The sequence below is a fragment of the Gasterosteus aculeatus genome, chromosome 4 (genome assembly GCF_964276395.1).
Source record: "Gasterosteus aculeatus chromosome 4, fGasAcu3.hap1.1, whole genome shotgun sequence".
Lineage (NCBI taxonomy): Eukaryota > Metazoa > Chordata > Actinopteri > Perciformes > Gasterosteidae > Gasterosteus > Gasterosteus aculeatus.
In genome coordinates, this window is record NC_135691.1 from 22,919,764 (window position 1) to 22,947,077 (window position 27,314).

General features: G+C 43.3%; 2 protein-coding genes across 4 annotated transcripts; one reads left to right on the plus strand and one right to left on the minus strand.

Moving 5' to 3' along the window:
* Window positions 1-1,123: 1,123 nt before the first annotated feature.
* Window positions 1,124-26,397, minus strand: sult4a1 (sulfotransferase family 4A, member 1). Of its 2 annotated transcripts, XM_040173630.2 has the most exons (8): window positions 25,992-26,397; window positions 23,886-24,016; window positions 22,142-22,222; window positions 16,545-16,671; window positions 16,341-16,435; window positions 15,259-15,397; window positions 5,722-5,843; window positions 4,324-4,970 (listed from the first exon to the last, which is right to left on the minus strand). In XM_040173630.2, exons 1-7 carry the CDS (start codon window positions 26,158-26,160, stop codon window positions 5,767-5,769), a joined length of 819 nt encoding a protein of 272 aa, XP_040029564.1. In that variant the 5' UTR covers window positions 26,161-26,397; the 3' UTR covers window positions 4,324-4,970; window positions 5,722-5,766. The 2 variants fall into 2 exon arrangements, with proteins under 2 accessions (XP_040029563.1, XP_040029564.1); XM_040173629.2 differs by lacking the exon at window positions 5,722-5,843 and having other exon boundaries at window positions 1,124-4,970; window positions 25,992-26,342.
* LOC120810220 (uncharacterized) lies at window positions 7,227-14,808 on the plus strand. Of its 2 annotated transcripts, none has more exons than XR_013467585.1 (2): window positions 7,227-14,585; window positions 14,736-14,808. XR_013467585.1 is itself a non-coding variant. In XM_040164584.2 (2 exons), the coding sequence occupies exon 2, from the start codon at window positions 8,265-8,267 to the stop codon at window positions 14,175-14,177; it is 5,913 nt and encodes a 1,970-aa protein (XP_040020518.2). In that variant the 5' UTR covers window positions 7,227-7,457; window positions 7,608-8,264; the 3' UTR covers window positions 14,178-14,808. The 2 variants fall into 2 exon arrangements, 1 of the variants encoding a protein (XP_040020518.2); XM_040164584.2 differs by having other exon boundaries at window positions 7,227-7,457; window positions 7,608-14,808.
* Window positions 26,398-27,314: the final 917 nt, after the last annotated feature.

The window sequence follows — 27,314 nt, forward strand, 5'->3', positions numbered from 1 at the left end:
TTTACAGTGTACAAAAAGTAGAGAGAAAAAACTCCCTTCTGTCCGCGTGGATCCATGTCTGCCTGGATCCACCTCCTTTCTGTCCCCTCGTAGAGGAAAGGGTGGTGGGGAAAGGAGCCATGTGGGGCCACTGGCCGATGACCAGTCGTCCCAGTCCAGGCTGAAGGGGCAGCAGCTTGGCCATACTGGGTGAAAACGGTGTGTATGCTAGTCCAGTTATTTATCACCATTCAAAAACGACGAAATGTATTCATGGTAACAAAGGACCCGGATCAATTGTGATGTGTTGCTTGTAGTGACAAACCCGAAGATAATCATGTCTAACTCTCCAAGGTTTGTAGCGTCTTCATGTTCATTGTTTTGCCTCAATAGGCCAAACTACTGTTTTGGTTTTGGTTCACTTTCACATGCTCGCCTCATTTTCTGTCAAAGCAGGTGTGTGGTTTCAGTAAAAAACTCAGCCTGGCACCAGCAACAGACAGAAGCTAGCTGCTAACAACAAAGAAATAAAAAAAAGCTAGTGGTCCATATCGCTAGTTTAGTGGCTCTGATTTGTTCAGTGTCATGGAGAGGCTGAATAGGGGAGATCATTTGCGGACGCATTCTTCTTTGAAATCCTGATCCAGTAACTGCGTTTCTTTTGGTTTTATTTAGGTATATTATACACTGAATCAAGCATCGGTGTAGAATACTTCGACGGAGTTTTTGCGGTCAACAAAATATAAAACTCTCACCCCCTTTCTTTTTCATTTCCCTAAACATCCTGTGCGTACCAGGTGGCACCAACAATACCTGGTTCCTACAGCTAGCATGTCACATAAGCTAACATCAGTAACCACAGGGTGCTGTTTGTACCAGACCAAGACTGTAGCAGCAGAACCTTCCCACAAAGGAACGGGGTGGTGTACGAAGATAGAGATTTTATTTGTTTTTTTGTCTTCAAGATGATGATGTTACCTGCCCTACATGAAGGCTCTGAACACACCCTCAAAACGCTGACTCTCATTTTCCATTACTCTGGTAGCAGCACTTGAGAGCACCAAACACACATCGCTGTAGAACACAGTAGTTCAGACCCTGACTTTAGACACCAAAGAGTTAAAAAAAAGAAAACCCAGTCATGGAGCATTGACACAACTTTATTAATAAATCAGCAAGCAAAGCATGTAAAATACAATGTAAGTAGGCTAAAAAACCAAGACAGGCATGGATAAAAACAAATGAAAGTGGAGATGCGCGTCTGAAGCCTTGCCAACGTCTGCAAACAGCGACTGAGAGAACAAAGAACAACAAAAAAGGAAAAAAACAAGCAGCCGTAAAAGAGGCGGGCGAGACGAGTGTGGGCTGAGGTTGATGTTTACGTCCACACATTGGAGACATTCACAAGTGTCTGGTCGAGCAGTGTGAGAAACTGCTGTGGCGACAGGGGGAGAGGTGCTGGACTGGTTTGTGAGTGCAGATGCTGCAGCTGTGTGTGACACTACAGAGTCAAAAGGTAATGCTGGTGACGGGTTAGTACTCTGCTCTCTTTGCTCTCCTGCAGCCAAGACCCTGGCAACCCTGAGAACACTGAGCGAAGGAGAGAGAAGGTCCCCCCTTCATCTACCCGCCCGCACACACACACTCACTTATCATTACTTTTTCTGCCTCCTCGTCTCCAGTGGCCAACAGAGGTGCGTAAATGTGAAAAATGTACCAAGGCACCCAACTTTATTCTGATCCTTTGTCGGTCAAATAAACAATACAGAGGAACACAATGTTCAACGTGATCTCCAAAACCTGTTCATAAAAATGTATACGAAAATCTTGAACATACAAATTTGTAACAATACATACGAACGCCCCTTGAGTGAACAGTGGATTTTTTGAGGGGGTTAGGGTTAGTATTGTATTCTTACAATTTAACATTGATTTCTCGTTAAAAATGCAATCATAACACGTTTATTTTACATCGTTAGACTTCACAAAGTGTGTTTACGGGGTGCAGGTCCCCATTCACTTTGAATAGGGTGACGTCATCAGTTGCAGTCCGTATTTATTTCGTATGTATCACTACGAATTTGTATGTTCAAGATTTTCGTATACATTTTTACGAACAGGTTTTGGAGATCAGGCTGCAATGTTCACTATATTTTTGGGTTAGGGTAACATTTCATTATAGTATTATAGTATCGAAAGTTTAAAAAAGTTGAACGTGGCCTGAAGGTATTATTGTTATATGTTATACCGAGACTAAGAAGTATTAGACTCCTTGTAGACTCTTGAGCTACTACTTTTTTGATATGACAGTGAGATTTAAAAGTTAGCTCACACTGAATGTTGTCTGGTTGTAGCTATGATGTTCACGTTTTCTGAGGATGAAAAGTGTGCCAATCAGCCCCCCAGTGTCCCCTTCATTGGCCCCCCTTTCTGTAAGCTCATAGTTCACCCCATGTGAGGGATTCATTTACAAAAACATGGGGTCAGGGAGGTCAACAGGGGCCCAGGATTATCTAGCCATGGTGTTCACTGGAAAAATATTTCATCACTACACTTTGGCTTTCATACAGGGCTGAATATTTGTGTTTTCTTTATACCGAGCTGAGCAGAATCAAATCTGAGACATCAATGTTAAATATAGAGCCATGCTATGTTCTTTTGTTTATTTTGCTTGGAATTATAGGAGAAATGTTCTCTAAGGATTGTAGATGTCTACCTCTTCTGCACAGGCCTTTCTTTACTATTTATTCATGTACTTTTTTTGTTGATACTTTCTCTTTTGTAGATATCTTTCTTTTTTAGTCCTTAGTATTCTATCTCAGCAAAAAACAAATCATGTTGATTTTTAACTTTAAATTCATCCACCCAGACATTAGAAATTGAAGATGAGGATCTAAGATTAGCCTTAACACCTTGAGGAAACTATTTAGCATCTAGTGTGTTTAGCATCTGCTTATTTTAACCACCAGGAGGCATATCGTCTGTAATATTAAGTAAAACAAAGTTTCAAGATTAAAAAAGTGCAACCGCTGAAAATATAACCATCATGTTTGTATACAAAATACCTCTAGTGCCAAGTGGTGTACTCTGTCAGGCTTTCAGGCCACTATTCTCATTGTCATGTCCAACCACTGTGTTGTTTTTCATACTACAACGATACTACCGCTGAGTAGTTTTCCATACTACCACTGAGGTGTGCTACATTTCTTAATCCTACTCATAGTGGTTTTGAAGATCCTTGACAAATTGTTGAATCTGTCATGTAAATTAGTCTGGAAACTCTGAAGTATTCTTGAGGTATAACTAAGCACAGACAGATCTCTCTCCCAAACACACATTCACGCACACATAAAGCTGATGCAGAAGTGAAGATCAGTGACGGAGGTTGAAAGCCCTGCAGCAAAGAGACATTGATCATCTAACACAATAACATCTCAGCTGTGACACTGAGCCTTGGTTTCCTCTCTCCAGGTTTGGCTTTCCCCTCTTCACACTTGCTGCAGCATCCGCGTGTCTACCTGGCTCGCACACACTGCTAATGCACTCAGTTGCGGGGTTTGACCGATATTCGGATGGCGGGCAGATATTGCTGTCTGTAAAACCTGTAATTGTCTTTGGGCAGCTTGTTCAGTTATAAAGTAATCACCATCATGATGGACCGGGGATGAGTAGTGTCCAGCTGCTGTGCCTCGGCTGTCTTAATTCCTCATTCCATGCAGTAATGTAGTCCAGTTTGCTCACAAACCTATGTGTGTGTGTGTGTGTGTGTGTGTGTGTGTGTGTGTGTGTGTGTGTGTGTGTGTGTGTGTGTGTGTGTGTGTGTGTGTGTGTGTGTGTGTGTGTGTGTGTGTGTGTGTGTGTGTGTGTGTGGTCTGACTGGCAAAAATACCAACCTCTAAATCTTTTCATCAGCCTGGGCCTCTCTGCAGAGGGTTAGTGTGTCGTGATGGTGTCAATGTTTCAGAGGGTTTACCCACCTGACAACCAAAACATCCGCGAGCGTCACTGAGGCTGTGTACAGATATTTGTGGCTCATCAACACAAAGAATAATAAGTCATTGATGTGTCTTGGTTCTCAAGGCTGTGTTGTTCTCTAGAGAGTGGAGTCCAAGAGAATTTGGGCCAGTTTATGTGTTGTTATGCCTCTGTGTTGAAATTGTGGCGTGGGTACGGTGTTGTGGGCCCGGAGCCGAGCGTCTCCTCTCTAGTCCCCGCCAGAGTATCAGGCCATAAAGCTGGGCCGGCTTGGGGTGAAGGGAGGCACGGGGGAACAAGAACCAGGAATAAACAGGCGAGCAGGTGTTTTCTAAGGAGAATAAAACGTACTAGTGATTAATTTGGTATATGTTGGAATCACTTTTTTATCCATGTGAATTTGTGAGCATATTAATATAAAAATAACTGGCTTTGTAACTGGCTTTGACATTTCAATATTTGAAATATCACAAATATCTGCATGTAGGATATACACATTTACTCAGTATTTACACATATACGGAGTAAATACACATACTCAATTTGTACACATAGACTGAGCATATACACCTTCACCCAGTTACACAAATACTGAGTATACACAGCTTTACTCAGTGTAAACACATATCAGCAGTGCGAGCCTAGTGTGGAGTAAGGGGCTGAGAGAGGTTTGGTTGATCTACTGATTGAGACATTCAACAGCATCTGTAATGAATCTGCAATCATTTTGATCATTCCACGAGGGCGGGACTTTTGATAATGTGGTGACTTAAGACATGTTGCAATCTGGGGAAAAAGTCTTGTCCTGTAATCCCGCTCTCAGACTGTAACCATTGAATTTAGGAGACGTGGAGCGTGTGGAGGATCAGTGGGGGGTGGGGAGGGTGGAGGGTCGGCCGCTCCTCACAGGCAGAAGTCAAAGGTCAGGTCGGACTTGCCCATCTTCTGTCTGTACACGGCGTCAAACTTCTCGTTCATGGACACCGTAAAGACGTCCTTCCACAGACCTGCACGACCTGCAGGGGGGACACACAGGGAGGGGGACACATTGAAATTCCATGTAGCTGAAAATGATACAGCAGCCAAGACACGCTGATTCTTTGATCTTAGACAAAGCTGGATTACTCAAAGCACCCGGTACCTGTGTGAATGCTTTATTAAGCTTAGTCAATAGAGAGTTTGTACAGGAATAAGAGCAACTGATGCACCACATCACCTGAAACGATGAAGGCCTTAAGGTGGGTTCTGCTTGGTTACCGGCTCCCTAAACAAATATGTAGCTTGTTTCATCAAATGACCACGCAGCAAAAAGCTGAGCTCAGGGCACACAGGGTCTTTCTCGGATGGATGAAAAATATCTCAAGTGTCACGCTCAGTTTTGAGAGCCTAGGAAATGATTAAATAAACCAAGACGAGAATGGCCGCCCCTGCCATTAAATACTCAAAACAGCGTATTTTAAAGCTTTTAGGCTTCAGTTTACCGTCATCTACAGAGTTGTCATTGTAGGAGTTTCACATCTTACGGATCCTGAACGGTGAGATTTACTAGAGCAAGCACGTATATTAAATAATGAATTATTTTGATTTTATTAGTTAACTAAAATTTGTTAAATTCTTGAGGGGAGCTAGAATTGATAAGAATGCTTGTTTTTCATTAAGCAGAATGAATGAATCAAGTCTATCATCTTCCCGCATGAGGAAGGTGGTGCGAGAGCCAGGTACACTCGGAGGACTCGGTGAGTGCAGCCTGCCGTCGCTCTGACTCACCTGCTGAAGGTTACAGATGTGTGAGACAGATCTGACAGTCTGCTGTCAGCTGTGTGTTAAGCCTATGAGCGCACCAGACCCCAGACTTCCATGCACAAAAGAAAAGAAATCAGATGGTGAAACTGAAAAGAAAAACAACAGAAACCATAAGTAAAACATATGAAAAAAAATAGGAAGGGTGACACAAACCCAAAGTGAATGAATGATCAGGGGAGAAACATAAACGACTCATTGAGACTGGTTATGCTGCGCGTTGTGCTGTTATGGTGACAGGCACCACCTGTGAGAAACCAAGTCAGAATTCAGTATTGCGTAGATTTGTTTTCTAAAAATGCTAAAGCTAAAAAATGTAGTAAACCTACATTGGAAGTCTATATTTAAAAGAGAGTGTGTCACACTGCTCATGAGAACCACAGTCTAAAGCGGAGGGCAACTGACTGGTTGGTATTTGACAGACAGCTTTGTTATATGGTTTTACTCCTTGACTCCTTGAAAATTGTCCTTGATATAAATGGTGTATATTGCTCATTTGTATGTATTCTGAGAAGCATTGAAAACCGTAACTCCAGAATCTTTATGTCCAAAATTGCCCATAAGTGTGAATGATGCCAATGTAATCTCCATACAGCAGAACGAGATTGATTATACTGATCAAAGAATGTTTCTATGCCTTGGAAAGTACCCCTGCAAGTGTAAACGAATAAAATAAAATCCAAAAGCAGCTTTGAAAAGTATCCTGAAACCAACAGCCAGACGATCCTGAAACAACCGGAAAAGTAATGGAATGACTGAACATGGAACTGAATGGTTCTCTAAAATGTATGAATTGAAGGTCATCGTGGCGGCTTTTATTTTTTGATAGTTTTGAAGTAGTCATGTTGCTTAAACCTAACTATGTTGTCCTACAGAAAGATTCTCCTTACGGAGAACAAATAAGAAACCATCTATTAGGCGTAACCACAGTGGGGATTTCATTCAGTGTTCAGCGGGGTATAACTTGTGTTTATTGTGAACTGCTTATTGTTTGGTGCATTTGAGTAATTTCTGACTGCCAAATCAATTTATCATGTGCTAGTTCAGTGAAGTCTACTTGATCTGGAACATGCCATTTTATATTTTTATGAGTACATTTTCTCCACATTCATGTTCAGACTGAGAAAATAATTCAGGGCAGGTCAGTCCATGCCAATTTCCACAAAAGAGCAGGTGTAATGGCTGGAACATGCACATTTGGGTATAATTGAGAACTGCAGTGAGCTTGTGTTGATAGTTGGCTGATAGTTTGCAGGCTCTGTGTTTGCATCTGGCCTCAGACGCATATTAGTTGTTATTCCCGACGCTTCTCATCGCTAACGTAACTCCAAAATAACTCTACAACCCTTTTGGGTGTGAACAGTGTTGAAAAATCTATTGTTTTTTCAGAATGGTCTCATCCAGCGATACCTATAAAGCAAGGCGTTTTTACATTTGTAGATGTCGCCCATTTTTCCACATGATATCTGTAAATGACCACTAGCAGTGTTCTTTTATTTTGATGATCCTTTTCCTACTTAGATTTTATGTGACTTTTATTTTGACATCATGTTATCCGCTCACGTGATTAATCGCCCGCGCTCGTGCTCACATCTGTTTAATAGAAGACACGAGAAGCTAGCTAGCAACTTAATACATTAAGCTAATGGCGGCGGACTTCCCTGGATTACCACTTTATAGCACCCTTTGATATGCGGAGCGAGGTATGTGGTTCATTTGTAATTGTATTTCATGAAAATTCATTTTATATAATGACTGTTGCCTGCTATGCTGTTATTCATGTATGCTAAAGTGCATTTGTCAAAGGATTATTTTGTATCTGGCTAAATTGCCTTTGTTATTTCCCTTTTTAGTTTTCACGGTGTTGATGTTGGTGTTGGTGCTATGCACACTCATCTGAATTAAAGTACACCCGTCTGGAAACACTCCCAAGCCTGTTTATTCCAAGTTGAAGGGATGCTACAGTGAAAACTCGACCATGATGTGGAGTGAAAATTCAACTCAACGTTAGAAGGATTGCCGTCCGCCATTTGTGTACAAGACTGCCACCTGCTGTTCAAACGCCCTCACTTCAACCGGCACCCAGGCAAGATCGGTCCTCTTTGTTTGCTGATTGCTGCATTCAACCACAGGGACTCTTTGATTACGAACAGTGATGTTTGTGTGGGGGACTGAAGTCACCTTTTATGAACAATGTACTGCATATTTGATGCTCTAAGCTAATCGTACATTTGAAAGGTGCATTTAAAGATACAGAAAGGCAACTTTAGAAAACACTATTGAATAACTATTGAACAAATCGAACCTGTTAAATGTAAATTCTTTCATGGGTAAATCTGTATGATAGCATTCTTTGCTAAGCTGTTTGTGTGTTAGCCTACATTTTCTGTTGATGATAATCGCCCCAGTGCATGTGTGATATTAAGTACTTGAGCTATTAGTCTATTTCAGTAATTGAACTGTAGTGTAGTAGTTCAAGATAACCAAACCGCAACACAACTTCAACAAAAATGTCACTTAATGGAGAGGAGGTAGCTAGCACACATGATCCACCGAGGAAAACGGATAACCCAAAGCCAGTCAGGTCTAGTTCACGTGAAAGAACGTTTACAGAAAGGGGATTAGAAATGCACAAGCAGGAAGCCATTAAACACAAGAAAGAATTCATGAAAGCTTATGGCCACTGGAAAGAAGTTGCAGGAGAGATTAGGACCGCACTAAAATCATTCTGTTCTCAAGATGAACTAAATAACATCAGAGAAGAAATCCAAAGTCGACACAGTGCAGTAAGTGAACGTTATGAGCCCATTCAGCGCAACCATGATGCCACACCAGACATTGTACCGAAAATGGATGCTTGTATAGCACTCACTGCAGAGATCAGCGAAATAATAGAGAAGCGGCTTGAAACTGTAGATGAGGTCTTCAATCCTGAACTTGAGAAACTACGAGTGAGGATGGCACTTAAGAAGGATGAGTATGGATCTATCTTCGGACACACAAAGACAGATACTGTACTCTCTCTGGCAGAAAATTCCATCCACTCCCAGGGCTCAAGCAAACATCTAGATGCAGGAGCAGAACTCGCAGCGCAACAAGAAAAGGCTAAAGCAGTATATCAAATACAAGCTCAAGAAGAAGTTCTAAGCAAGTTAGAAGAAGAGAAGCAGCTAGTTCTCAAAAGGTTAGAAGATGAAAGGCAAGTAGCTCTTAAAAGGATAGAGGCAAATATGCGTCAGGAAAAGAAAAGACTACAGCAAATTCAAGCAGAGTCAGAAGTAAGAATAGCAGAGGCGAGAGTAAACGCATACGAGAGCTTTGAACATGACTTCAGAGACTGTCTAAAAGAGACTGATCTCACAGTTGAATCCAAAAGCCAGCTTAATCCAATGGCCAACGCATACCAGCCTCCACAAGCGCACGCCAAAGCGCTAGCATCTCATGAGAAAGATAGCCTTACTCAAGCTCTCATTAACTCACTCAGTATGAATCGCCTGCCTGCTCCTGAGCCACCAAAGTTCTCTGGAGAAGCCCTAAAGTATGTAGACTGGAAGATGTCCTTCATGGCCCTCATAGACCACCAGCCTCTCCCCGCTCACGAAAAAATGTTTTACTTAAAAAACTATCTGAGTGGAGAAGCACGTAAAGCTGTAGAGGGATTCTTCTATAGAAACTCAGAAGAAGCATATCATGGGGCCTTAAAGGTCCTGGAAGAAAGGTACGGAAACCACTTCATTGTGCAAAAGGCTTTTAGAGACAAGCTCATGAAGTGGCCCAAGGTTGGTACCAGTGATCCTGCTGCACTTCGAGAGTTTGCTGACTTCCTGCAAGGATGCGTTGAAGCGATGCCTCATGTGAAGGGATTGGCCATCTTGGACGACTGTGAAGAGAACCACAAGCTGCTGAAGAAATTACCTGACTGGATCACACGAAGATGGAGCAGAGTCGTCACGGAAAGGTTGGACGAATCCGGGGATTACCCAAGCTTTTCCTGTTTCACAAGGTTCATCCAGAAGGAGGCTCGAATAGCATGTAACCCTGTCGCCTCTCCACTTCTGATCAAGGCCACAGATGACAGGCAGCCCAAGAGAGCTAGAGCACTTCACACAAACACTAAAAGGAACAATCCCACAGAAAATGTTGAGAAAGTGTTCAGCACCAAGTCGAAGCCACCTTGTCCTTTCTGCAAAGATGAGATGCACGGCGTCGTAAAGTGCCCTACATTTGCAGCAAAATCTCTGGAAGATAAGAAAGCCTTCATACGGGAAAACAATTTGTGCTACGGATGTTTGAGAAAGGGACATAACAGTAAGGATTGCAAAACGCGACACACTTGTGTCATATGCAGCAGACGTCACCCCACCTGTCTACATGAAGAGAGAGAGAACCGATCTGTGGAAGCAAAAGAGAAACAGTCCATTTCCACAGATAAAGACGTTAGTCAGGAAGAAATCAAAGTGACGTCCCATGCAGTGACGCAGCGCGTCTTTGCCACATCAAGCATCGTCCCTGTTTTCATGTCATCTGCAAATGAACCACAGAAAGAAGTTATAACGTATGCTCTTCTAGACACGCAGAGTGATTCGACATTCGTCTTGGAAGACCTACTCGAAGAGCTGAACGTGGAGACGAAACCAGTACAGCTTAAACTGAGCACCATGACAGCTGTTGACACACCCATAGCAAGCAAAAGTGTCTGCGGTCTACAAGTTCGAGGACTACAGTCTGGAAAACAGATTCAGCTGCGCCAAGCCTATACTCGTGGTTTCATCCCGGTCGACAAGTCCTACATTCCGACTTCCGAAACAGCGCTGCTCTGGCCTCATCTAAAGCATCTAGCAAACAAACTTCCACTGCTGAAGGACTGTGAGGTGGGACTGTTAATTGGAAATGATTGCCCGTTGGCGCTAGCCCCCCAGGAAGTTGTCATAGGAGGCGAAAATGATCCGTTCGCCCAGAGAACGGAACTCGGCTGGAGCATCGTAGGCTCATCCAATCCACATCTGGATCGCCAGGGAAACCAGAGATTCGTCCATCGAGTGACAGTGAAGGAAATACCAGCGCCATCAACCAATGACGTGCTGAAGGTCTTGGAATCAGACTTCAATGAAAGGAAGTATGCAGATAAAGACAAGTATGTGTCACAAGACGACGTTCGCTTCATTCAGCTCCTGAGTGACAACATAACTCAAAGGAAAGATGGACACTATGAAATGCCCCTTCCTTTCAAGAGCACAGAGCCACCTCTGCTACCAGACAACAAGAAGCTGGCAACAGTTCGACTGCAGCACCTAAAGAAAAGATTGAAAAATAACGAGCGGTATGAAGAACAGTACAAAGCCTTCATGAAGGATATGATAAAGAAAGGCGACGCAGAGCCAGCCTCTCCTGCGACAGAACAACAGACTACGTGGTACATACCACACCATGGGGTGTTCCACCCCAAGAAGCCAGAGAAGCTAAGGGTCGTCTTTGACTGTTCAGCGAAGTTCCGTGGTGTCTCACTAAATGATACATTGCTAACAGGTCCTGACCTGATCAACTCTCTCCTTGGAGTGCTCTGTCGTTTCAGGAAAGAGGCTGTAGCCATCATATGCGACATCGAGAAAATGTTCCATCAGTTTTACGTTTCTCCTGAATTACGGAACTACTTACGGTTTCTCTGGTGGAAGGATGGAAACCTCGAAGCAGAGCCTCAAGAGTATCAAATGGCTGTCCACCTATTTGGTGCCGCTTCGTCACCCGGATGTGCCAACTTTGGCCTGAAGTACTTGGCACGTCAACACAAGGAAGATTATCCATCAGCATCAGCCTTTGTTGAAAAGAACTTCTACGTCGATGATGGGCTTATCAGCGTCCCCTCCGTAGAAGAAGCAAAGGAGTTAATTGCTGAAGCACAAGAGTTGTGCAAGAAAGGAGGTTTGCGTCTACACAAGTTCAACTCAAACGAAAGATCAGTTCTGGACTCTGTGGACCCAACTGAGAGAGCAGTCACATCTGAACCCCTAAATCTGGACCTAAATGCAGCTCCAGCAGAACGTGCTCTTGGTGTCCAGTGGTCCCTTGAACACGACACCTTCAGCTTTAATGTAAACCCACAACCCAGGCCATCCACACGTCGTGGAATCCTATCCGTCATTGCTTCTTTGTACGATCCAGTCGGATTCGTGGCTCCGTTTATCTTAACTGGAAAGTGCATCCTCCAGGAACTGTGTCGTCGAGGCATTGACTGGGATGACCCACTTCCCGAAGACTTAAGTCGACGGTGGGAGAGTTGGAAGAGCGACCTACAAAGGCTGAAGGAAGTCTCAATACCGAGATGCTACCAACCACAAGGCTTCTGCAAAACTGTCACAAGGGAACTGCACCACTTTTCCGATGCCAGCAATATAGGATATGGCTCGTGTTCCTATCTGAGAAGCAAAAATGAAGATGGTGAAGTTCACTGCAGCCTCGTGATGGCAAAGGCTAGAGTTGCGCCTACAAAACTCACAAGCATTCCAAGATTGGAACTTTCGGCAGCAGTGGTCGCTGCAAGATCAAGTGTCATGCTGAGAAACGAGCTTGAAATGCCGATCCATGCAGAATTCTTCTGGACTGACTCCCAAGTTGTCCTGGCTTATATCAGTAATGAAGCAAGAAGGTTCCATGTCTTCGTTGCCAATCGTGTGCAAATGATCAGAGAGCACACCAGCCCCAGCCAATGGCACTACATAGACACAACAGAAAACCCTGCTGACCATGCGTCGAGAGGTCTAAACGCAGTGGACATCTCCTCAACAAACTGGCTATCAGGACCCAAGTTCCTGTGGGAACAAGAAATACATCCAGAGTCTCGCCTCACTCCTGAATTGCTTGTCGGTGATCCTGAGGTCAGGTCAATGCAGGCGTTCACAACTAAGGTTGAACCTTCCGAGTCAGACTTTCTTACCCGTCTAAATCGATTCTCCTCCTGGTCAAAACTCCTGAAAGTCATTGCAAGAATCAAGAGGCTGAACTCAAGGCAAATTCATCCTGGCAAACCTGTGAGTGTAGAAGAACGCGAAAGAGCTGCCAAATCGGTAGTGAAGCTTGTACAAGAAGAAGCATTCTCCCAAGAGATGGAGACACTTCAAAAGGGAAAAAGTCTTCAAAACTCCAGCCCTCTGTTTCGCTTGAATCCCATCTTAGAAGGAGGAGCACTTCGTGTTGGTGGAAGACTGGATCAGTCATCCTTAAGCCTAGAAGTCAAACACCCTTTGATTCTACCCAAAGGAGAACATATTACCAAGTTGATTTTGACCCACTGCCACGAGAGGATCTGTCACCAAGGACGTAATCAAACTCTAACAGAACTTCGAGCCAATGGGTTTTGGGTCATTGGTGGAAGTAATTCAGTTGCTAAGCTGATACACAGATGTGTGAAGTGCAGAAGACTCAGACGGCCTGTAGAAGAACAACGCATGGCAGAGCTTCCTAAGGAACGTGTGGAAGTCTCTGCTCCCTTCACATACTGTGGCATCGATTGCTTCGGCCCATTCATCACTAAGAAAGCCCGCAAAGAGCAAAAGCGCTATGGCTTAATCTTCACTTGCCTTGCCTCTCGATCTGTTCACATTGAGATGCTTGAGGACCTATCCACAGATGCATTTATCAACGCCCTAAGATGCTTCATTAGTCTCAGAGGAGCTGTTCGTCAAATCCATTGCGATCAAGGAACCAATTTTGTGGGAGCTAGAAATGAGTTCCAAGAGTCACTGAAACAATGTGACACCAAAACAATCGATAGCTTCCTCGCAGAAAAGCAGTGTGAGTTCATCTTCAATGCTCCCTCAGCAAGTCACGCTGGCGGCGTGTGGGAGCGCCAGATTCGGACTGTCCGTAATGTCTTAAATGCCACACTCTGTCAATACTTAGGCAGACTCGACGACTCTTCCCTTCGAACTCTGTTCTATGAGGCGATGGCCATTGTGAACAGCCGCCCGTTAACTGTAAACGGAGTAAATGATCCTACCTCACTCGAACCATTAACTCCAAACCATCTCATACTGATGAAGTCCAAGATTGCACTTCCACCGCCTGGCAAATTTGAGAAGGAGGATGTGTATGCAACTAAAAGGTGGCGAAGAGTCCAGTACCTTGTTGAACAGTTCTGGAGCCGGTGGAAGAGAGAATATCTCATGAACATCTCCACACGCCAAAAGTGGCATACGACTCGACGCAGCCTTAAGGTAGACGACTTAGTCATTATAAGGGAAGACACCCCTAGAAATCAGTGGCACCTGGGACGAGTGGTTGAAACCACAAAGGGGAGCGATGGTCTAGTGCGTCGCGTCAAGGTGTTAGTAGGGGAAAGAACATCAGCAAAACAAGATCGCCCTACCAAACCTTTGATCATAGAAAGACCCATTCAGAAACTAGTTCTCCTCCTCGAGAGTGAGTAATCAGTCTTGTTGTCTGCACCATTTATTTCCTCATGACAGTCTATTCTCTACTAGAAATTAAGTAATACTCACCTACACACATCTAGAAATACTGATACAGACAGGACTCAAGTATGATCCGTTCAGCCAGGGTGACCCTTGTCTTCACTCTTCATAACATGAGTGGTGGGAGTGTAAATGACCACTAGCAGTGTTCTTTTATTTTGATGATCCTTTTCCTACTTAGATTTTATGTGACTTTTATTTTGACATCATGTTATCCGCTCACGTGATTAATCGCCCGCGCTCGTGCTCACATCTGTTTAATAGAAGACACGAGAAGCTAGCTAGCAACTTAATACATTAAGCTAATGGCGGCGGACTTCCCTGGATTACCACTTTATAGCACCCTTTGATATGCGGAGCGAGGTATGTGGTTCATTTGTAATTGTATTTCATGAAAATTCATTTTATATAATGACTGTTGCCTGCTATGCTGTTATTCATGTATGCTAAAGTGCATTTGTCAAAGGATTATTTTGTATCTGGCTAAATTGCCTTTGTTATTTCCCTTTTTAGTTTTCACGGTGTTGATGTTGGTGTTGGTGCTATGCACACTCATCTGAATTAAAGTACACCCGTCTGGAAACACTCCCAAGCCTGTTTATTCCAAGTTGAAGGGATGCTACAATATCCATGTAATCTTGAAAGAGGTAGAAAATATTACTATATCAGACAGCGGGAGGGCAGGAGCCCTGCTTACTAAGCAGTCTTTGCCTAATTGAGTTTCCTTTAAAAAAAGGAAGTTTCTTTTGAAAACACAGTATGCATGCAATTAGTGGGTATTGACTCAGGGCTTTTGAAGTAAAATGCACCAAATATAGGCAGTAACTTTCCATAGGATACCATAAAATAAGTGAAAGGATACATTGGTTTGTTCATGGGGAGTTTCTTCAGTCTGTATAATACTGCCTTTCTGAGCGTCTGATAATGAGGCTTGTGGTGTTTTGCATACGGATACTAGTGCCTTTGTGATTCATTATCAGGAAAGAGGAACCAAGCATTGATGTGTCGCTCCTCCTCTGTTTCCTCTCCCACTCACCTCTGCAGATGGACAGCGCCTCCGAGCTGCTGCACTGCTCAATGAGCTGGTTGCAGCTCTCCACCATGCCCTCCAGCTGGGCCTTGTCGCAGGAAACCCCCAAGAACCGGGCTAACTGTTCAACCAACTTCCCTGGGTCCTGGAACGCCCGGAGCGGTTGGGGAAGAGGTTAATGAAAAAAAAGAATCTATAAAAGCAATAATCCCAGGCAAATACAGAAAAAGCTGTCTCTCTAATGAATTGTTGAATAACAAAAGGCTGTGATTCTGTTTCCCCGAACAGCATCTACCCACGGCTGTTGAGAACACACAGTTCCCAAAGCTTACACAATCTCAAGTGTGTCAATTTTATAGCTCTGGGCTGTGTTCTCCTAAAACAGTGATGGAAATTCCAATCAATTTAGTGGCATGAGTTTTAAGAAGACATTAACAAGCTTTCGTTTATGTCTGCAGCCATGCTAGCAGCTTGAGGCTGTTGTAGGCACAGCGGGGCTTTGAGCTGCTAACGGTTCAAACAATGGCAACGGTTCTAGACGTAACAATGTTTCCCTGAGGGGTTGAGACAATAGCATGTAGAATAGCCTACATCTCTTTTTTGGAGGATGAATAACCTGTAATGTTTCAAACAGCGTACACTATGCATCTGTAAAACGAAGGTGGATTTTTTTTTTCTTTTTTTTAAATACCAAAAGAATAGAAAAATAGAAAAATAGAAAAAGGAATCTGAGCGGACACGGTTAGGTCTGTGCCTCGTAAATGTGACTACACTCCTGATAATGTGAAAAGGGACCTTTGGCAAAGCAGAGGGCAAATGCTTATTGATTATGTTTTTACACAACACTGGTTAGGATACACAAGTCTACATTGTGCCGAAAGAGGTATAAATTGAGAGATGAAATAGGTCATGGCTGTGGGTGATGATGGGAATGGGATTCCTTTTCCTGCATAAAACTTTGTCAGCAGATGTTGATTTGGTTATGGCTGGAAGTGGAAAAAGAGTCAGAGGAACCCTGCATATGACATACTGTCGAAGAACAAACACGCAAAGGGGTTGAAATAAGCGAGTGGTAGTGAAGACTTTACCTTGTACATGTCTTCATATTTCAAGAAGAGGACATTAGAGTTCATTCGATGTTCCCAAAATTCCTGAACATGTTCAAACCAAGAACCATATCCCACTTTGAGAGAGAGAGAGAGAGAGAGACACTCAGAGCTGCTGGATGAACTGTCAGTAGTCTGGAGACAAAACACCAATGGTTACTGACTGGGAGCTCACGGCATACTTACGCTTGTCGTTCATGAACCGCCGGCAGAACTCTTGGAAGGTTCCCCGGTAGCTCATGGTCCTGAGGGAGCGGTGGAACTGGTAGTAGGACACCACCAGGTCCTTTGGGTTACGAGCCATGTATATCACCTGGAAGAGGTGCACAGTCATACACATGAAATACAGCTGCTGGAGTACAGTCCTGTAGAGAACGGTACTCTGACTTCTAACATGCATCACTGATAGATCTGAGATTATCCAAAGGAAATCTAGTACAAACACTGACTAAAAAGTCCCTGCAGAGTAGATCCCAGATGAGTACTTGGACTACTTCACCTCACTCTAACAGGGACACTTGCTACCAATCATAGATTACTGATCAATTCTATCCATCCATCCATCTGCAAATCGCTTATCCTGCACACAGGGTCACGGGGGGGCTGGAGTCTATCCCAGCCAACTTCAGGCGATAGACGGGGTACACAGGTCACCAGCAAATCGCAGGACTACACAGAGACATACAACCATTCACACTCACATTCACACACCTAAGGGCAATTTAGAGTCACCAATCAATCTAATCCCCAGGGGCCGGTATTTCAAAACTTGTAATCCAGATCAGAATGATCCGGATAACCAAATCCCCCTGTCCTCAGGCACGGATCAACTTGATCTATCCCGGTATTTCAAAACTTTGCCGGATTGGATCAGAGTGATCCTGATACCGGTAGATTGGGATGTCCAAATCCGTCCCGCCCCCTGGATCACAGGCAGGAAACAGGAAATGGAGCGAATATGTTACAGAAAAAAAGAGAAGCTGGCACAACTATTGTCTCTAAATGTAAGTATAGTCTTGGTCAGTGTTGATGCGTCCTAAGACTAGATGAAATGCAATCATTATATTGAGTTAACCAGCTACGTAAATCAGCTCAAAGTTTGAGAGAAGAGCTTGGCAATCTCAAATAAAGCAGAGTTCGCGCTAATGCGAGCTAACGCTGCTTCATTGACTTCTGTGTTAAGGAGCTAACAAGTTGGTAAATAGCCTATCGTCTGTATGTTGCGGCCCACAGTCCACATTTGAATGCATTTACTCGCAAGGCATTGTGAGTAGATTTTAAAAAATGTTGTACAAACAGTTGTCAACTAAAGGGACAGGCCTAAAACCTTCATATTTGTTTTTCTTTACAGATGTCTGTGGAAAGAGAAGACAGCCAGTTAACACAGACCTGCTCCAAATGGCATAACCTTTTGAGCTTTGGCTATGAAAATGAAGTGTGTGTGCTGCATGCATGTTAATAAATACATTTGACTGGTTTGAGTGAAGGCCTTTGTCAGTGGGTATAACTTAACAAAAAACTGTTACTTAAATAAGGCATCCATCTTCAAACTTAAACATAGAAATAGCATTTTTGTCAAACAAAAGCACCAGGCCTTATCATTAATCACCAATGCTGATGCAGAAACAGTATTACTGAACTGTTCAATGTTATGAGCTATAACCCATCATGAAAAATACTGTAATGAGCTGAGTTAATGTGTCCCTGTTATTTTGAGTTCTTCAGTTATGCAGATGTTGCATGTGTTGCCGTTATTCACTAATGTTACCAGCAGAGGTCAATGTTGTTATATGAGACCTATTGAGGTGGGGGGGATTGTCTCGCGAGAAAACGCAAGTTCTAGGCGTTTTGTACGCCGTGGTCTCGGCCAACAGTCACCGGAGTTAAGCTGTGTTCCCTAAATAAATGCACCGAAGTTGCAAGCCGGGGCAGCACGGTGGCGTGGTGGTTAGCACTGTCGCGTCACAGCAAGAAGGTCCTGGGTTCGATTCCGCCCAGTGGCCTTTCTGTGGGGAGTCTGCATGTTCTCCCCGTGTCTGCGTGGGTTCTCTCTGGGTTCTCCGGCTTCCTCCCACAGTCCAAAGACATGCTCTGGGGATCATGTTATTTGGCGACTTTAAATTGCCCGTGAATGTGAGTGTGAATGGTTGTATGTCTCTGTGTAGCCCTGCGATTGGCTGGCGACCAATCCAGGGTGTACCCTGTCTATCGCCCGAAGTTGGCTGGGATGGACTCCAGCCCCCCCGCGACCCTGTGTGCAGGATAAGCGGTTTGACAATGGATGGATGGATGGAAGTTGCAAGCCAGTCATCGCCTCCTTATTTACGCTGCAGCACTGGGGTGAGCGTTACAATACAAATTCACCATGGCATTTCTAAGTGCTCTTCCTGGTGGTTCATCGGCTCGATGAGGTGGTGGCTGCAGCTGTGGTAACTGCAACTGTTCACAAGTGGCGGCCTGTCCTAGATTTCTTCATTAAGTGGAACTCTTCTCATTTGTGCAATGTTGTGAAGAACAATGCAGGCAGATATTATATTACAGGCCTGCTTCGGCTCCACACGAAGATAATTCAGGCAGGCAAATCTTTGTTTTAGAACACCATTGATTCTCTCAATTGTTCCCCTTGTTGCAATGTGCGAATTGTTGTACCTCTGCTGTGAGTCACATGTGACAGTAGCAAAGGGGGTCATAAGCCAGCGTAGAAGTGGGCAGCAACTGTCACCCAGGAAGATACCATCCGGAGCAGTTTGGTGAAGTCTTCTGTAGAGATGACCTTCTCTTAAAATCCGTGCATCATGTACAGAACCAGGCCATCTCACAACACAGTTATTTTAAGGTCAGCATTTCCCATGAGCTGCACATTAATACTATGGCGTCCCTTTCTGTTCACAAATTCCCATTCTCTTTCATGGGGTGCCTGAATGTGTATGTGTGTGCAGTCAATGACACCAATAGTATTAGGCATCCTGGCAATTGAGAAGAATTTTCTCTTAGTTTGTTATTTCTTCCTCATTATCCCGAAACTCACAAACTGATAAAATAGACCAGCCAGGGCTGATGCCACTGAATGCATTACTTGTCCCACTGCACTATGTCACAGCCAGGCCATCTGCAATTACTTCATAAAAAGATCCACAAGCAAAAAAACGTAGGGCAATAAGCATCTGCTGCTCCACAGTTAAGGCATGACTCCTTCTATTAGGACGTTGTAGATGTGGCCGTAGAATATCACATATATACAAAATAGGAGGACATGTACAATGGATGTCATGTTGCAGAAGCAAAGGTCATTGACCTTAACGAGTCCAGTTTTAAAGTCTGTGACCTGTGCGTTTACACCTGCTTTCAATTTAGCTTTATGGTATTTAAGGCCTTCCTTAGTGATAGGGCTTTCTCAGACAACATGGAGAAGAACAAAGAAAGCAATTTCACCACAGCAGAGACAACAGCACTTCTTGAGGGTGTTCATACAAATTATCAGGCCCTTTTTGGAGGTTTTAGTGGCCCTGGACAGAGTTCTCTGTCAGCCAAACTTAAAAATAAAATATGGGCTGACATAAAAAAGCAAGTTAATGCCACTGGTTGTGGCCAACGGCGGAATGTTGAACAGGTTCGGCTTAGGTGGAAAAACCTGAAGCAGAAGGCTACCAAGGACCATTCAGCAACAAATCATTTTCACAAATTAAACTGACACTGCTTAAACAAGAAGAAGTTAAGTTAAGAATTCAGTTGCTGGAAAAACAGTAAAAACATTAATGAAATGTACTTTATGTTTAACACTGAATGTTAAATAAATCACAAAGTTTTTCCTTCATAATTTTGAGTTATTTTGAGTTTGTCATGTCACTAAGTAATAGCCTAATGTAAATTCTGTGTTGCACTTCTGACGCCAATTGGTTAAAGCATTGCAGTGAACAGCGTGCATGTTGATCATGTGCTTAATTGGTAAAAATGGTTAATGTACTGCCGGATTTATGTTGATGTGTATTAATTGTTTTGGCGACTAATACATTGTATGTTTTTTTTTACTTCAGTTTTTCCCAGTGTTTGCTGAAAAAGAAAGGAACGTGCAAAGAAAATGAATAATGATCAGACAGCAGTGAAGCATAGCTAATGTATCAAACAAAGAACTTTGGGAGCAGTTACATTTAAACTGTTCAAACCATAACATGTAATCTCCCTCAAATCCACCACTGAGGTGGGATCAGGGTAATCCTGATTTTTAGGATCAAACTGATCCAGATTTCCCACTAAAGTTTTGAAATACTCAACAGCAGTGTTTTATCCGGATCAAAGGCAGGATTGGATTACCAAATCTGAATCTGAATCTTCAGGATCAGATTTGCTTTGAAACACCCGTTTTTAGGATCTGATCAGGGTTTAATCCAATCCAGGAGGATTAATTCTGTGGGATCATTTGAAATACCGGCCCCTCCAGAGCATGTCTTTGGACTGTGGGATTAAGCCAGAGAACCCACGCAGACACATTGTTGAACCAGGTGCTGGTTAGGAGCCAGAGCTAGAGCCGGTTTGGAGTTGGTTCAACTGACGAGCCTCCAAAGAACCGGTTTGCTTTTCCACAGGCTAAAGAGCCAGCGCAGAGCCTACGTCACAGTTACGTCTCATCTTTCCCAAGCAACGTTAGCGCAGCGCCAAACACAAACACATCATCAGCAATGGCGGACGTTGCTTTGCTATTGATGTTCATGGCTTTGCTACATCGACATCCAAACTCGGCGGATTAAACATGTTCGCGCGGCTCGCCTTTATTTGTACAGACGGAGATTACAAGTGAGAGTAACGGTATGCACAGTATGAAAATGGCGGATCACAAAGTTTCTCTTGTCTTGTTGGTCACAATAAACCCCGCTCCCAGCCGCTGACGTAAGCGGTTCTTACTTCTAGACCAGCAATAATATGGTGCTACTTAAGAACCACTTTTACTGGTTCGGAGCTGGTGCTTTGGTGGTGGAAAACCAAAGAACCGATTTGAAACTAGGCTCTGGCTCTGAACTAGCACCAGTTCTGCCTTGGTGGAAAAGGGGTAACATGCAGACTCCACACAGAAAGGCCACTGGGCGGAGTCGAACCCAGGACCTTCTTGCTGTGAGGCGACAGTGCTAACAGTGGACGGCAGAGCCACCACACCACCGTGCCACCCTACTGATAAATTCCATCCATCCATCCATCGTCAAACCGCTTATCCTGTATACAGGGTCACGGGGGGGCTGGAGTCCATCCCAGCCAACTTCAGGCAATAGACAGGGTACACCCTGGATTGGTCGCCAGCCAATCGCAGGGCTACACAGAGACACACAACCATTCACACTCACACACCTACGGGCAATTTAGAGTCCCCAAATAACCTGATCCCCAGAGCATGTCTTTGGACTGTGGGAGGAAGCCGGCCTACTGATAAATTGATATATTATATTAAATGGACTGTTTATGCTGCTTCCTGATCAATGCAACATGTTTATGCCGGTAGAGGTTTAGTTTTATGAATGTAAACTTGCCCTTTATAATGTGATGATTTTGAATTGTGTAACAATAGATTCATAACAAACAATTCAATAAAAATACATACAAAACATATACAGTATATTCATATACTTCTAGTTTTATTTTTCCTACTTATTCTATATTCTCTATTGATCTCAATACTCGCCCTACTTTAGTGTTCTGCCTGAACTAAGCTGATGGTGTTGAATGCAGTCAGAGTCCAAGCCAACATTTTTATACACTAGGGCGGATTGGTGTACGTGATGTCACGGTGGTCTGACCTTGGCCTCTCCGTTGTGCATGGCTGTGGGGAGGAATCGATAGGGAAGATGGCTTTTGATCAGACGTGGGGATGTCAGCTCCTGTGGAAACACAAAGGAGGTTGTTTCTTTAGTCTGACATCCGTCTTCTCTTATCAGTCTTGCAGGATGCGTTGTGGCTGCAAAGTGTGTCATATCTTTAAAAAAAGTCACAGAGCCTAAATGTATAACCCTGCTTCTAGTAAAATTAGGTCAACGTTTAAGTTTTAGGAATATGCTTGCTCAATGCCTTAGTGGATCTCAATGATTTCTGTTCAGAATTGAAATCAATTACCACTCTACATCACAACGTGTCTTGATCCCAAGTTTAATCATTAAAAAATATTAAAATTATTCTTAGACAGCGATTTTTGTGGATACCATAAGGTCCGCTAGATTTTGATTTTAATTCTCCAATATGACAAACCCCAAGTTACATTCATATCAACGTCACGACCGGACAACCTGAACCCAAACGCACAACTCCCGAGACGAGGTTCAAAATCAAAGTTTATTTACCAAAGGACACAAATCTAGACAGTAAACACTAGGCTGACAAATGAATGAACAGAAAGCGAGCCTGAACAACGTACAAAAAAACGTAGCACGACTTGGCAACAGACATGGGTAAGTTCTCTGTAACAGGAGACAAGACGAACTGGCACAGGACAAAGGGAGACGCAGACAATATACACACACAAACAAACAATCAGGTGAAGGGCAGACAATCAAATCGGCACACGGGGGGAAGAAGAAAGTTGCCTGAAAGATTAATTTTCAAAATAAAACAGGAAATCACAAGACAACATAGACTACTAGATTAGCACCGCTTCTCGGACATGACAATCAACGCACACACCAAGATAAAATGTGCTGCCAGGTCAGCAAAACATATATAATAATAATAATAATAATACATTTTGTTTCTAATGCACTCTTTGTGAACAAATCTATGCCATAGAGCCAGCAAAACAAACTAGTGAAAAATATAGAAAAAACTTCACATAGAGTAGAAAATGCCTCCTGAATAGGAAGTCCAGTGACTGTGCTGCTTTTAGGTGGTCAGGGATGGAGCTTGGTGTTGGGGACTCAGAGGAGCGTGCAGCTTGCAGATCTGATGGTGCATGTGGAGGTTTGGGGAGTAAGTCGTTCAAATAGGGAGGTGCCTGTCCATTTATGAGTGAGTAGTAGTAGGAGAACTCAATTCGGAATGAGACAGAGAGTCAGTGTAGTGGATATAGGATAAGTGTTATGTGCTAATTTTTCGGACTCTCATCAGGATCCTGGCAGCGCTGTTTTTGATGTATTGCAGTTTCTGGATATTCTTACGAGTGATCCCAGTGAAGATCGAATTACAGTAGTCCAGTCTTGAGGAGATAAATGCATGGACAAGCTTCTCTGCATCTGACAGAGTCAAAGTGGGGCGAAGATGTTTTTGACATGATAGAAGAAGGTTCTGCACAGGTATTTGATCTGGTCATTTAAGGTCAGATTGTGGAGGAGAGGGAGGAAACTGTCACAGGTGTGATGGGTTATGTAGGGCTTCGGTTTTGCAACTGTTTAGCAAGAGAAAGTTGTGGCTCATCCATGCCTTTACCTCTCCAAGAAGAGGCATTCCCACAATAACTTTACCAGACACAATGGACCCAGAAAGTCCTCTGCAGTCTTGAGATCTTGAGTGAACTAAAGAACTGAGTGAATGCTACCCTGGTTTAGGCTGCAGTACCTGTATGATGTCCAGGCCGGGTTGGGGGTACTCCAAGACAGGCAGCTGTTCGTCGATGTTCATAAGGCCAATCTCATCCGGGTCTGCTCCCTGACTCACCAGATACACAATCTCCTGAAGTAGACTGGTTCCTAGCAGGAGAAAGTAGAGGCACTACTTACAGAGTGTACAAGGAAAGTGGTTGTACAAAAGGTCACCTTAAAGTTCAATTAAACTAAAGATTGTCTGTGGTGTCCCTATGATTAATTTGGGTTTTATCTGATATTCTGCACGCAAGTTTTGGGAAAATACAAGTTAAACTAGCTAACAGAATGATAGCTGGAGGCCGCTGTCAGAACACCCATGTGAAACCTGAAGAATACTGAGCACAGGTGCCACAACTCACAAATTAAACATTACAAGCTTCTTTTTAAAAAGCTATTAACCTGAAAAACTGCCCATACTAGCCCTATGAATGACCGTTCTAAGAGAAAGATGACGTGTGCATGTGCGTAGCCTCAAGCTGGCCACATGCTGGCTGGCTGTGAAACCAAATAAACCATGCAAGATTGGTCAGTTTTTGCAATAAAAGAAACGTCTTATCAGTCATTCTGCACTAGTCATGATGTAATTGTCATGCACGAAAGGTCTCGGTTGTATTCCTTTGAGACCAGCAGAACAGATTTACTTGAATTCTTGGTAGTGTTTGGGACTCCGTGTTCCCGATTTCAGACAGAGGCAGACAAAAGCAGCTTCTCGTTTCCGTGTCCTTTTACAAAGCTTACAGCTGATCCATATTAAAACAATAACCCTTTAAAAGTGAATGTAAATATTCAAAATATACATTTGTATATATTATTGGTGCATATGTTTCATATAATGTTATTATAGTATTTGAAAGCGAGACATGACTGATGAAATGCTGTCAAAACAGTCATCAACTCGCTGTCGCCATGAACGTTAGGGCACGTAAGAGTAGAAATGATTACAATTATTGAGTGTCAGGAAAGTCTAAATCAGTCCTGACTGCGCATTAGCATGAAGCCTCTCTGGATGGAATGGGAGAATGCAAAACAAATACATCTATGCTCGCAGAGAAAAAATTAAACAGAAGGAGAAGCAGCACTTGATCATGCTGATTCTTGTCATCAAACCCTTTGACACCTCTATTGATTTTGGCCTGCAACTCCTCATTTTTAGTATTCGGGTATTGTTATGATATAACGTCAATCACCAAAAGGTCAATTTCTACCTGTGAAAAACTAGGTTTTTTTCTCTACATATCTTTTATTGAACACATTGCGTGTGATACAAAGGTAAAGTAAGCAGAGGAAAACATAAATAGAATGGGCAATGTATTGTGGCTGACTGGCATCAGCCAGATTGCAGATTATCAATTAGCTCAACAGATGCGCAGATTACTGCACTATTTATTGGAATTTGGGGAGTAGCTGTCATCTGTTTTGTAAGAAGGCAGAGGGAGTGTGTGAGAAGTTAAATTAAAATTCTAAAATTGTAAAGAAAGTTGTAAATTGTAAACCTATTATATATTTTTTAACTGCTATAAATTAAGCTATCCTCTTGATGGATTGCCCTGCGCATTGATGGATGTCCCCCCAGGTTGTTTGTTATGGGAATGCTATTCTTGTGTAGCATCATAGGATATGAGAACATATCCTATGATGCTACACAAGAATAGCATTCCCATAACAAACAACCTATGCACTGACTGCGTGAAGGACCCAACCCTGGTTACAGCTCGGAGCACCGCGCACGGCAGACCCGGCCCGCTGCAGCGCTGCGCCACGACACTGCGAAGCTAACGTTAGATGTAAACACCAACTTCCATCCGTCACCTATGGCGCGTATGATTACGGTGGCTGATGAAGGCCAGAGTAGTGCTAACTGATGCATTAGGTCTGCAGCAGGTGCGCGTATACATGGATATATTAGATTAATGTGAGACTCCGGCCTGACGTGCAACTTTAACTAGCCCCATATGACCGATCGTAAATGAGCTATTATTTACATTCAAATGGAACTATGATCAGGTGCTTCCAGCAGTCGCTGCAGGCATCACAGACCACCCTGGAAAAGAGCACCGTAGCGACGCAGAGGCTTGTTTACCTGACTTCGGGTAGGTGACGATCCATATGTCGCTACTTCTAAGGGAGAAGTTGGCGATCTCCTCCATCTTCCCCCTGCAAAAGGGCGGCAGCCGCACTCCATCGTACTCGAAATATTTGCTCTCAAACTCGATCGGCGTGCTCGGCGTGTCTGCCTCGCTCTCGGCCATCGTCGAAGACTGACCGGCAGTGCTGGGACGACGAGACGAGCACACCAACAAACGAACGCAAACCGGTCAGTGGATGTGGGACGAGGCGGTTTTTGAAAAACCGCTGCTGCGGGTGCTGCGTGGCGGCAGGACAAGTGGACCCGCGGCCAATCGCGCTGGAGAGAAGTGATGTAATGCGCGTTCACGAGTCGCAGCATCAGGACCACCAATGCCGAGAGGATGCACCCGCGAGACCACGGTGGGAGGATGCTCCCATACAGACCTACATGCTGCAGAAAATCCTAAAATCAAAAATATACAGAATGCTTTAATTCTTATTACTCTAATTATTTATACATATGTAATGTTTAGCAAGCAATTTTCTCGGCAGTGACACATTAAAATACCCAAATATCTGTATATTTCTTCTGGAACGCTCTCTTGTCATTTAACCTTTTTGTATTTGGGAAGAATATCGATATTTATTTGGTTGGCATCACTTCCCATCTGAATAACTGAAATTAACGGTCAGTTCAATTCATTGTTCTGTAAGCACTCTTTTCAAGATGTACATTATTCCAAACACCTTTTTTTGAATTATATTGTGTTTTCAAATGCTGCCCTATTTTACCTATAAATGAGAGAGGAAGTGCTTTATTATCAGATCATGTATTCTTTATAATTCAATCCATTCAAAACCTGCAAGGGGAGATTTTCTCTCTTTATTTCATGTTTTCTGTTGACTACAGATCTTGATACGACTACCATGTTCTTCCATTATACATTACACTGGATGTCACAGGGACCGGACGAAATACCGCAAATAACTGTTCGGTACAGAACAGATTGGGCGGGGGATTTATGTTTTCTTTTCCTTTGTTTTTTAGAGGGGACTATGACGTCAATGAGTTATGCCCATCCCACTTGCTGCCGATTGGCTGAGTAGAGAATTGACAAACGTGCATTAATCCAATCATGCTCTCAGAAAAATATGTTGCCTTTACTTTAACCTCGTAAATCTTATACCACATCAAACCATACACATACATTCAATATTCAATATTTTAGTTTATTACTCTGCTACAAGCACGTGCATATCAGTATTTAAATGTAACTTTCCATACAGAGAGATAAATAACCCTTTCTTGAAAACAAGTATGATGGACCTAATAGAA

Bases quoted from the DNA above. Each gene is read 5' to 3' on its own strand.
- LOC120810220 (XM_040164584.2), top strand. From the start codon at position 8,265: ATGTCACTTAATGGAGAGGAGGTAGCTAGCACACATGATCCACCGAGG.
- sult4a1 (XM_040173629.2), bottom strand. From the start codon at position 26,160: ATGGCCGAGAGCGAGGCAGACACGCCGAGCACGCCGATCGAGTTTGAG. The intron at 22,223-23,885 runs GTACTGCAGCCT...GTGTTTCCACAG, and splicing joins CCGGCCTGGACATCATACAG to GAGCTGACATCCCCACGTCT. The intron at 16,672-22,141 runs GTCAGACCACCG...CACCTCTTCCAG, and splicing joins TGCACAACGGAGAGGCCAAG to GTGATATACATGGCTCGTAA.